We start from the raw sequence: 12,005 nt of genomic DNA on the forward strand, positions 1-12,005 counted from the left end.
TGCTTGTAGCCCAAAATACAATTGTCAGTGCAATTGCCTAATTTCCTGGAGGTGTGTGCTTTTGTAACAGAATAAGATGCAGACCTGTCAGATTTGACTTAAGTTCATGTTTTGGCAGTATCAGTGTTACTAATGCTGTTTTGCAACGGAAATAGAAGACACATGTTCTTGCTGTGGGAATTATTTAAATTATAACTAACTCCAATTTATATAGTTAATATCTGAATAGTGTTGGTATAGGATGACCACCAGAAATGTTTGCACATCAAAGTGACTTGTGTCAGACAAAGTGACTTCTGTTCTTAGTGTGCAAACTTCGTTAAAATGTAATGAGCGTAAACTCTAACAAACGGTGCGTGAGATTCTTGTAGTGCCCATGAACTCGGCATATAAGGGAGAGTGTTGCATCTTTAAGCTCTGCATTGCTCTGTGCTGTAATTCCATGAACAGTTTCAAGGTGGTGGTACTTCCACAGGGAGTCCTAATTCTGTGCTACCTCTTTTGTGCTAATGAGCATATATGCAATAGCATGTCGAACTGCGTTGGAGGAACTGATCCGGGGTAAGAGTAATGTGGCTAAAAAAGCAGCATGGTTATCATGGATTGGTTCCCTGATTTGGTTATCTGTAGAAATGTTTGTGCAGATATAAGGAAGAGGCCTGGGGAAGGGTGAAGGTGCTGGCTTAGACTCTTCTTGGGTCAGTGAGATGAAGCGTACAACAATAAGTTGAGAAAGGAGGCTGCTGTGGTGCGCTTGGCTTTCTTTTGCACTGATCTTTTGCCTAATGGACTTGTTGCAGCCCTTTTGTGGCACATCCTGACAGCTCCATTCTCAGTATGCATCTATACTAAGGTTTTAATAACATCATCAGAAAGTAGCTTGATAGTTTTCTAAAGTATTTCTCCTTAATGACTTCTCATTGCAAGAGAAAGCTTTTAGGGAATGGCATTTCTGCCATGTTCTAGCTCTTACGGAATGCACAGGACAGTTGCTGATCATGAAAATCTTCCCAAATAATGCGGACACTTACAGCTAATTTAAATTCTAAAAGAGGGTACATTTTAGGTAAAATGACATTCAAATGACTGAACTGATTCAAAAGGCAGAGTTGGTAAACCTAGATGCACAATGCATATTTGTGCATTGACATAAAATACTTTCACTCCACACGATATTTTTGGAAGCAGGGCTGAAACTGTTCTATTTAGTAGGTGCAATGCTGTATTTCTAAAGTGGAATATTTCTTTGAAGATGCAAATGTATTATCAGGGGAAAATGTACCTGAATAATTACAAGTTATTTTCCAAAGTGCTTAAACAAAACAGTACATAGCAATAAAGCTTTTTTTCTTTTAAATTTTTTTCTCACCATCATTTTCTGTAATTTGTACCATGGGAGAGCACTGTATTATCATTCGTGTAAGACAATTTAAGGTTAAAAATGATTGTTCAAAATAAGCCTCCAAATGTTAGTGTTCCCAAAGCACCTTTTATGATCTACTCCATTCCTCGTATCACCTAAGAATGAGTGAGTGATGCAACACTAATGAATTACTGCAAATCAAGTACAAATATACACTGATTTCAGTCAGAGTAAGTGGGTATTGCGATACCTTTTTTCTAGATGTGCCGAGCACATGGATTTCCATAGTTACTGAGCTGAAGAGCCTCCATTGTAGCAAATGAATGCAAGCTGCTGGAAACAAGAGACTTCTGCGGCTATTGCAGCTGACCTGTTCTGAAAATTAAGTCTTATGGTGTTACTATATTTAGTTAAGATTGTCAGTAATCCTTTTAATGTCAGTAATAATCCTGCATTTTGGAATCGCTAATGATGTTTATCAATATAACAGGATGATGAAAAGAGCTTTAGGCGAGCACCTTCGTGGAGGAAGAAGTTTAGACCAAAGGACATAAGAGGTTTAGCTGCTGGCTCAGCAGAGACTCTCCCTGCAAATTTCAGAGTTACAACCTCCATGTCTTCACCCTCTATGCAGCCAAAGAAGATGCAGATTGATGGTATTGCTTTTGTATTATTTTAAGCATGATGCACTTTTTTTGCTTGAGATTACAAGGGAATTAAGTTCAAATTACCTTTTTCGCTGCATAAAAGCATCTGCTGTGTGCATGGTTGTGCATATAACACTGTATTTAACAATAGGGTGATTAAATTTCAGAAAGCTGTACTGGATACAGAGGCTTTTTACTTCATTTGAATAGCAAGATGAGAATTATACACACAAATTTATATAAAAGTAGGTAAATAAAATTACATATCAGTACAAGTATTTAATAACAGTTTTATCTTAGAAACAGACATGCGTGAGACATGCACTTCTAATTAGTAGTAATTAGACCAATGCAAGTCCCACTTCTGAAATGCAATAAAATCCATTCAAGGAATGATTTGAATAAACTCCCTTTTCCAGAATTCTTGATGTGATGAATTACAAAGATTAAAATAAGTAGTCTTTATGTAAAATGTTTTCTTTAACTATGAGAATTGTCATAAGAGAAAATGACAAAAAATAGAAAAATATTTATAGAAATTATCTTTGCCATTGGCAGTGTGCTATTTGGCATATATATTTTTTAGGCATTCTTGTTGTTAGCCAGTGAAACTGGAATGGGTGTACGTATAAACTGTACAATAAATCATCCTTTCCTAACTTATAACCTTATAGAGTTGAGTGAATACAATAGCTGTAATCACACTGCTGTGATGTTTTTGAAAACTAACATGCATGCTGTGTTCTGCATGTCTTCCCGTGCTTTTTGAAATAGGCAGTGTATCAGGAACACAACGATTGGATTCTGCTACAGTAAGGACGTACTCCTGTTAAAGCCTTCTCCTGGTGAGTAAAGTTGATAGGTATGATAGTAAAGCAGCTATTTATGAAATAAAACTTGAAGTATTTTAATACAATGAATTTATACATTTATAAAACCCTTTCAAATTTGCAGGCTAGATTGTTATATTCAAAATCCAGAGCTTATTTCCTATGATAAAGTCTACCAGCATTTAAACATTTAGTTATGCAAGTGTGTTTGTTTTTTGGTTTTTTTTAACAGCATGAAGAAGGGCCAGGGCTAAATAGCCATGCAGAAATTGTTGAAATCAAAGGTTGAAACTGAACTTCTAGTGAAAGGAGGGAGGAGGGAAGGGAATTAAATTAGGAATACGGAGGAGAGAAGATAACCTGGTTTGTGGCGTTGCGGTTCAGAATATTGGTCTTTCAGATTCTTTGCTTGGTCAAAATTATCCCACTACAGTATACTTCCAATCTTCAGTTGTTAAGGGGTAATTCCATAGTTTTCCAGTTCTGGGATACTTCATACCACTGTGATTGCTTAGGCTGTCTGGTTGGATTTAGCTACCAGCGGTCTAAATTTGGGTAGGTGTGAGCGGTGCTGACAGTAAAAGACAGCTTGATAAAATAGGCGTGTTTAGCTGGAATACATGCATTTGGTGTTAAAGATGCATATAACCCTGTCTTTCTCCAGGACTTGGACTGATTTTCTTTAGCAGTCTTTGCTGTGTTTTCTCATGGAGCAGTCTTTCTCTCTTAATTTGCAAACACAAGCCTGAAAACTAAAACTTTTGACTATACTAGATTAAAAAAAAAAAAGTCCAGTGAAAATACTGGTTTCATGGTAAGCACACAATCTCTGCCTCTTAATAATAGGTTCTTCCATGGGCTATAAATTGCCTGGCTCTTCTGCTTACACTTTTTTTTTCTTTTCACCAGTAACATCCCTACTAACTCAACTATCACCTGCCTTTTCTTCAAATTCTGAATGTTTTCTAAAGAGTTCTCATGTATAAAAAGCTGAGAAGGGGAATTCCTGCACAGAACAACTTAGATTATGTGGCTCAATCACTTTATAAACTCAGAGGATATTTTAAAAAATGATTTTAGTCTTAAGGTAGTGAAGTTTGAAGTTGTATTTTTTCCCCCCATGAATTCTTTCCATTGTTTTGGAATTTTTCTTTATAGTCGGATCACCTAGGGTGAGTCAGTCTCTAGAAAGTGGGAAACACCTGACTTTGCATTGCAACAGAAAATTCTAGAAGGCAGTAAAATTGTATACATCAGGCATGGCAATAATTTGATGCATGACTGCTACAATACTGAGCTGTTTGTGAGAAACCTTTTAGGAAGTGCTTTTAAAAAAACTGTTAATAGATGGGGTTTTTGTCTTTGTTTTTCTGCAGTTTACCCACACTATTTCTACCGGTGATATGCAGCATTTTGAACATTTGGAACTTTTAATCTGTTAATACTTGTTAAATGGACACTTTGAGATATTTTATTACAGAGTTTTTAATTAGCAAATAAATTCATGAGTACTATAGAGAAGATATTTTAGAATCTAAATGTTTCTTATATTTATGTGACTTCTCATTTATATAGTTACTTACTTTTTCTGTTTGTATTCGGTCTACAAATCAAATCATTGCTGATTTTTATTCTAATTTTAGTCTTTCCAACTGAATGTACTGTAATGCTTGTATGTATATGTCCCTATAAGTAATATAGGGTTTTTGTAAATTATGCAGTTACTGTAATTATCATTGTTTTTTAATAATGAAACAGAAGATGAAAAGGATTTTCATACCTTTGTAAAAGTATCATGACACCAAGCAGTATATATTTTGTCTTTTGGAAATGTTAGCTAGATCTAAAAATAAGTCCAGCTTTTTTCAGATAAGCATATGTTGTTGTAGAAGGTACGGTACATGATTGTTCTTCTTTTCAGAACTGTACCTTTCCACAAAGAGGATTTGTCAAGTAGTGGGGATTTGTCTTTATTTAAAATATAACTTGCTTTAAAAGCTGGGAAAAACTAGAACATTATGGAACACGTTTTAGAAATGATTGACTTGGTCATAACTTTGTCTTAGCTGTATTTGTATAGCATATCTTTGCAGTGACTGAAAACAAGCCATAAACTAAGAAATGTTTTTCCTTAATTGAGGAAGACAGACTTCATAAAAATTCCTGATAGTAATCTACAGGCCACAGAGAGAATTTTTGTCCTAGATCTTTTTGACTGAAAACCCTTGTGGAAGGGGTAAAACTAGTTTAAATGGACCAATCATGAAGCACTGCAATATCATGTCAAATGTATAGTGAAAGATAAAGGTACAATATGCTGAAAACAAAAGCAGTGCAACTTCTAATAAAGGCCTTACTTTTCTTATGTAAGTCATCTTTTTGTGTTTTGTAAGCTTGTTCTAAAGAGTTGTCTGGACTTCAGTTTTGATGGTTGTAGCCATTTTGGACTGTATGAGTAGAAAAATGTATTCAGTACTTGTAAATGGCATATTAAAAAGCCAGCAAGAAATCTGTTCAGATCATGGTGCATTATTTATTATGCAACAATATATATAGCATGTCTTTTCTTACTTTGTTTTCCACTTTTAACTTGCTTGTAAAACTGAAATTCATTGTTACTGTTCTGTTTTTCTATTAATCTTTTATGTATTTTCAGATTATGTAACAATATGTACAGTCTATAAGTACTTTTGAACTATTTTTATCACAGTATTATTTATTGCTTTCTTTCAATAAAGTACTGATGCATTTTCCACTGCCAATAAAACACTATTGAAAAGCTAAGACCTAATTGTATACAGGCAGGTATTTTTGCGGTGAGTGGAGATTATCAATAAAGCATCTTAATGATTGATTGCTGCCCTGTAGATCTTGTTTCAAATGATGGTTTTTCCTCTTCTTCAGTAGAAGAATGTTACATTAGATATGACATTTTCTTGAGAATTGTTTGAGTTCACATGTATCATCAGTTTTGAAAAAATTTTCATAAAATAACTGCTATATTGCCTACTTCTTCTGGTAGTTACAGCTATGATTTACATCTTTTAACACACAACTTCAGTGTTTTCTGGTCCACACGTGATGAAGATTGAAGTGCTGTTCTATGTAGCAGCAACAGTTGCTTTGTTAATGAAATGAGACTATAACAATAGTGATATTTGTAGGGAGAAACATTTGGAGTCTAGGGAACAAATACAAAATTGGGTCGCAATAGGGCTGTTCATTTCAGTTTAAATACACTTTAAACCATTTCTTGTGTAGAAGAGAAGACTGAAGGAAAAACTTACAGAATAATAGAAGCAGTAGTGAAGCATATTTCATCACGTCCTCTAGATCAACAGCAGGATGTGGAATGTACAGAATGGAGAACTATTGCGACGGATGCTTTAAACACTGTTCTATAATACATCTCTGTTTCTGTCTAGCTTGTCTATATGAACTGCTATCTAATAATTTGTGGTTTCTTTTATAATTTCAGAGAATCTTTCTAGAAAAAAATAAAATGAAAGCGCAGAAGAAAATCTGTCTCACTGTTCAGTTAAACTTCACTGTTTAAAAAGATTTCATATACTTTCTCTGCTCACTGATGCAATAGATGTACGAAGTCATGTATTGTTGTGTCTCAGAAGTATATACAATGCTTGTGAAAAGAAAATACACTGATTATTTTAAGGCTGTGGAATCCTAAGTGTTACAGAACAATGGAGTCAACGAGAGCTGGAATAAATGTGTGAAATAGAAAAAGCTAACACAAACTGGCAAAACTGTGTGTTGACATCCTTCTGAATTATAGAGCATAGCTATCTCTGAGAAATTGAGAAAAACACTTTTAGTCAATTTTAATGAAAAATCCCCTGGAATAGAAAAACATGTAAGTACATGTACAAAAGTCACATAGGCATGTTACAGTACTCTTTTTAAATAAAGCTTGGTTATATGTAGTTTTCTGTAAAATGCCAAAAGTCTTTAAGGACTTCAGTTGGACAGATTGCTATAAAAATTATTTCTTTAAAAAGTGAGAACCCTTTTTAACTGTCAAAAGGAGATGACAGAATTATCTGAAAGAACTTTAAACTTCCAGATTTTGCATGGTGAGGGGCCAGAGGAATCTCTCTTAATAGATGTTATAACTTTATTTCATGTTTCTCCTTTTGAAACTATGTAGAATGAAAAGACAGGAAGTTGCTTTTACAGTGTCTTATGGACAGTAGTCATTTGTCATGGTAAAACCCTAAGTAGAGAACATAGGGAGCAGTTCAGGTGCACCTTCCCAGCAAACTGGCAGAACTTTTGTTGGAACTATGTGGCTAAGATTGGGGGGAAGAAAAGTTCATTTCCAGTTAACTAAAAATTAACACTTACAATGTTATGTTTCAAGAGTTAGTTGGGGGATGGTATTTCTGTTCAAACTAAGTGCCTTTGAGGGGACAGTGTTTTTCACTTATTTTATAATACCATTTTCAGGATAATTTTGATAAATTACTTAAATTACAATATTCTGCTTAAATTACAATATTCTAAATTTTATTCGAATCATTTTTTGCTAATGCTTGAAGTCATTTTGGCAAAAATATAGCAATTGCAATCTAATTTAGGTAGCGACAGTTTGTGGCTTTATGGCATGTAGGAATGAACAGATGAAAAGTGGCTGGCTTTCCTTCCCATAAGCAGAAGGACAGATGAGCTCTCCAGAATGGAACAGCAGCAGAGCCAGAAGCAATCCTGAGAGACTCCAGGTTCTCGGAGCCTGTTTCCTGCTCTAGGAGACACGTTTTCAGCAGTAAGTTCTACTTAACTGACTAGAATTTTTAAAATATCTTGATTAAATTTTTCTGTGTTAAATATAGGAAAAATTTTAGTGTTTTACTCTGTGAATCTACTATATTTTATTTCCATTGGCTGGAAGTAGCTGTCCCACTAAGACTGGGCATGGGTAAGTCGTATTTTTGCCTCCAAAACTTGCAAAGCTGTGTTCATCTGGAACTGCTGTTTTTTTATTATTAGAGTTGGAGATATTTCTAATGGAAAAATACATAAGCAGAGTAGAAAGGAATGATATATATTTATTTCCCTCCTCCAAAGAGTGTAAACAGGGGGCAAATAACTGAGAAAGTACGTCACTGAGTTAACACATGTGACTTTTGGTTTTAGAGCTTTTAAAGCTAGTGTGTGTGTTAGCATCTGTTTCCTTCAGATATGTGGTGAGCAGTTACAGGTGAGGCACCTCACCTGGCGCTGCACACCCCCCCCCCCCCCCCAAAAAAAAAAATTACTTAGCTGCACTTTCCAAAAGGAGATAGCGCAAAGGGAGTATTTTAAAAGAAAAGGTATGTTCAAGCCTTTACGTAATTAAACGTAGCCCTCTTACAACTCCTGACAGCTCCTTGCGGCACGGCTGAATTTTCAGCAGCGTTATTAGGATTACGGGGGAGTGAGGACGGGGGGGCGGCCTGGCCCGGCCCGGCCCCTCTGGCGGCGGCCGCGGCCGCGGCCGCCTCCCACCTGGAGCCGCCCCGCGGTGCGGGAAGAGGAAGTGGGAGCTCGGGAGAAGCGGAAATTGCAGCAGCCGCCGTCGCCCGGCCGGGAAGCACCACGGCAGCGAGGGCAGCGGCGACCGCAGCCGCCGGCGGGCACCGACGTGAGCGCCGCGGGCCGGGGCCTCCCCGGGCCTCACGCGGCGGGGCGGGGCCGGGCCGGGCCGGGCCGGGCCGGGCGGGCTCCTCGGGCGGCGGCGGCGGCTTTGTTCGGGCCGGGGCCGGGGGCGGCGGCGGGCGGGGAGCCGCGGGGCCGGGGCCGCGCAGCTGCGAGCGGGGCCGGGAGCGGGCTCGGGGCCGGCGCATCCGTCCTCGTCGCAGGAGACGGTGTGAGGCTTGCGTGACTTGGGGGTTGGGGTTTTTTTGTTTTTGTTTTTTTTTGTTTGTTTTTTTTAACGCTACAAAATTGTTCGAACTGGAAGGGTCCGAGCGAATAACTTGGAAGAAGCAAAAAAACAGAAAAGGAAAAAGCGTTGCAGCCCTCGAGGCGAGCCCGGCGCGGGCAGCGGCGGCGCTCAGGCGTCCGCGGCAGCCGGGCCCCGGACGGGCTCGGGCCGAAGGGCCCGCGAGTTTCGGGACCCCCTTCCCCGCTGGGCAGAGCGGGCGCCCGCGGCGCCGCGGGCCCCGGCGCGGGGGACCCGGCCGCGGGCCAGGGCGGCTGCCCCTTGCCCAAATCCGCCCGGCAGCCCCAAGGGCAGGGCGGGGACGTGGCCGCGCACAAAAAAGCCATTTGCGTGCAGGAGCAGTCCTGGAAGTACCCTGTGATGCCTTTTGCATGCGGTGACACGTTTGGACTTCATCGCCATCTCCCTTTGTTCAGGGAGTTTGTCCCTATTCCCCCAGAAAGGGGGGGGTTCTAGGCAGTATCACTAAAAGTGCTGCCTAAGATGCTGTGACTGTTAATTAGTCATTACAAGGATGAAGAATAGAGCTGGCCAGATACATTTGAACTATATATTTAGCCTCAATGGGTCTGAACTGTAGCATTTTCTTTTTCCTTCAGAAATTTGACCATGTGAGTCAGTGACTCATAAATAGATCATATTTCTCCACATTCTGTTTTGAAGGGGATGTTGAATAGCAAGCTCCTGAGGAAATCTGGCGTATCGACACTAGCTCTCCACCAAAAACCAAAGCAATTGTTTGAGAATTGCTGCTGCATTGCTTTCCTCCTTTTCATAATTCAGTTCCTAAAATGCAGGTTTGAGACATGGAAAAATATTGATGGTTTTGTGTGTAATTTAGGAAAGAATGTGGTCTTCTGACAAGGATTCTGTTTTGTATTTTAGAGGGGTGAGAACTTTCCTTCCTTGATTATTGTTTTTAAGAGTTTGAGGAGGAAGCAAAGAAATCCACACTTAAAGATTTAGCTATTGTTTTTTTAAACACCCCAGCACAACTGCATACACAAAACTGAATGACTACTGAATGAGTGCTGGAACTACGGACTTAGGAAAAAAGGTTGTTTCACACAACTTGATAGATAGAGCAACCATATGCATATATGTGTGATTCAGCTCTTGTAGTTTAAAAATTGAGTTTAGGTAGCAAGCACTACATGCCCTGTGGTACAGCGTAGAGACATGTGAGCTCTCCCTCTTAGGAGTCACCATCAGTTTGTGTTTGATTAGAAAGTTAAACCTTGAACCCCACACTGAGTTTCATTACTGAGGTGGTTTGATTCTGCTTTCCAGCACTTTCTTTTTGGTGACGGATTGGTTTTTTTGAAGGCACTTTGGCAAAGTGAAGAGTAGGAGAACTTGAGACATAGGATAGCATGAGGCAAGGCTTTAGACTGAGAATATTCTAAGGAAAAGGATAAAGTACTAATGTTTTAAAGGATTTCACAATAAATATTTAATCTTTTTATTTTTCTGGATATTAAGTAATTTAACAAATGCTGGTTCTTAATTGCCATAGGAATTTGGACATGGGAGACCTGAAGAAGTAAAAGGAGAAGTGTACTATGTTGTCTTCTCCACTCTTACACTCTCTTTCCAGACCACTCTATAATTTGCTACCTTGGTGTTTGATAATTGTTTAGTTCCTCTCATTATTATTACCCATCCTGGCATTCCTGAAATGCTTCATAAAACTGGCACCTCAGTGTATTCTGTCAGGCTGTAGAACAGGCAGCGTTTTTTCTGTATAAACTTTAGCTATGAATTATTAGCTACGTGTTTTTAAATCTGAGTTTGCAGACAGCACACTACTATCATAAAACACCTAGTATTATGGAATTCTATTTTTCATATATAAATTATATACAAAGACAGCCTGTGTCCTAAAGAAACTACAATTTAATAAGCAAGTTGTCTCTATGTACAATGGGCTCAGAGGTTCAGAATTTTTAAATAATTTTATGCTAATTTTCATATTACATAGCAGAACAACTGCCTGTCCAGTTCTGCACAAATGTTAATAAATGCCATCTGATCCCTGGAGAACATCTTTCTGGCCTAGATTTGTATTTAAAGGGGAGTTTTCATTCCATTTTCTGTGTAAATGAAATAGTCCATGGCAATCATCCTTATAATCTATTCTTAATTAGAAAAATGAAGAAAAGTCTGTAATAGGACAGAAGGATGAAATGTTGAAGAGCTGTATGCTAGTGGTATAGTACTGAAAGAAGAAAAACCTTCCCCTGACTTATGTACCTGGAAAAGCTGAGTGAATAAAAACCTTTTTTGTTGTTATTTTTGCTTTTTAGAAAGATTTTTTTGTTTTGCATAGGCTAAGAGTTATAAAATACAACCACTAGCAGCAAGCAGGCCAGATATCCTGTCCACTAGTCACTTTTGAAAGTGTTAACTGAAGCATCCAACATGATACTCCATAGAGGATAAGGTTTCGAGGAAGTGAGATATCCAAAATCTTTAGCCACTTAAAAGCATTGACTGTTATTTCTAGGTGTTATTGCTTGCCTTTTTATGAGTTTTGCTTCCTGTTGTCAATACTCTAGTATCCACCCTCTGCTTTGTCCTGAAACATTCAGACAGGACACTGAGTTTGTACACGTATTTCAGAAGGGATTATCTGAAAAGAGCAGTAACTTGTATACTCTGCTGTTGCATGCAAGTGGACTAGTGCCTAGATTCTGCGCAAATTTTTTATAATTGTTTGGATTTCTTTCATAATGCAGAAACTTATTACACAACAGAAGAAAGATACACAGATTATACTGCTTAATGAACAATATCATGCTCATTGTTACTAATGACTGGGGAAAAAACAAATATTGCTGTGCTTTAAACATATGCATGTGATCTAGAATTAATGGCACTTGCAAAAGTGGACATTGATTATGAGACCTGTCTGAACAGAATTCATTCAAAGTAATGGTTTAAAGCAGGCTACTAGTGAATGAAGAAAAGACACAAATGTTAATAGGGGCTTGTTCTCTTTGAAATCATGTCAGTGATTATTCCTGGCCTTTTTGCGGTGCCGATAGGAAAACTAAAGAGAGTTTTCAAACTAGCTTGAGAAGGCAGCCAGAAAGCCAATGATCAAATATACTTGCACTGCAAATATAGCTTAGCATTTGTCCAGTTAAATAATGCACTTTGTTGGGAATTTTGAAGTATATCTCCATCAGCCTATGCATAATGTAAAATTTATGTGTAACTTGAGC

The 12,005-nt window shown here is 38.2% G+C and overlaps 1 protein-coding gene across 2 annotated transcripts in view; it reads left to right on the forward strand.

The window, feature by feature from the left end:
• The window catches only part of PPFIA1 (PTPRF interacting protein alpha 1), a 62,644-nt gene extending 56,952 nt beyond the window's left edge, over positions 1-5,692 (forward strand). For both annotated transcript variants that reach the window (XM_067296270.1, XM_013959430.2), the window contains 3 exons: positions 1,854-2,019; positions 2,785-2,855; positions 4,217-5,692. In XM_067296270.1, the coding sequence (XP_067152371.1) occupies positions 1,854-2,019; positions 2,785-2,843 (225 nt within the window). In that variant the 3' untranslated portion in view covers positions 2,844-2,855; positions 4,217-5,692. The remainder of the gene's footprint in view (positions 1-1,853; positions 2,020-2,784; positions 2,856-4,216) is intronic.
• Positions 5,693-12,005: the final 6,313 nt, after the last annotated feature.

Source organism: Apteryx mantelli, chromosome 4 (genome assembly GCF_036417845.1).
Source record: "Apteryx mantelli isolate bAptMan1 chromosome 4, bAptMan1.hap1, whole genome shotgun sequence".
NCBI classification, from domain to species: domain Eukaryota; kingdom Metazoa; phylum Chordata; class Aves; order Apterygiformes; family Apterygidae; genus Apteryx; species Apteryx mantelli.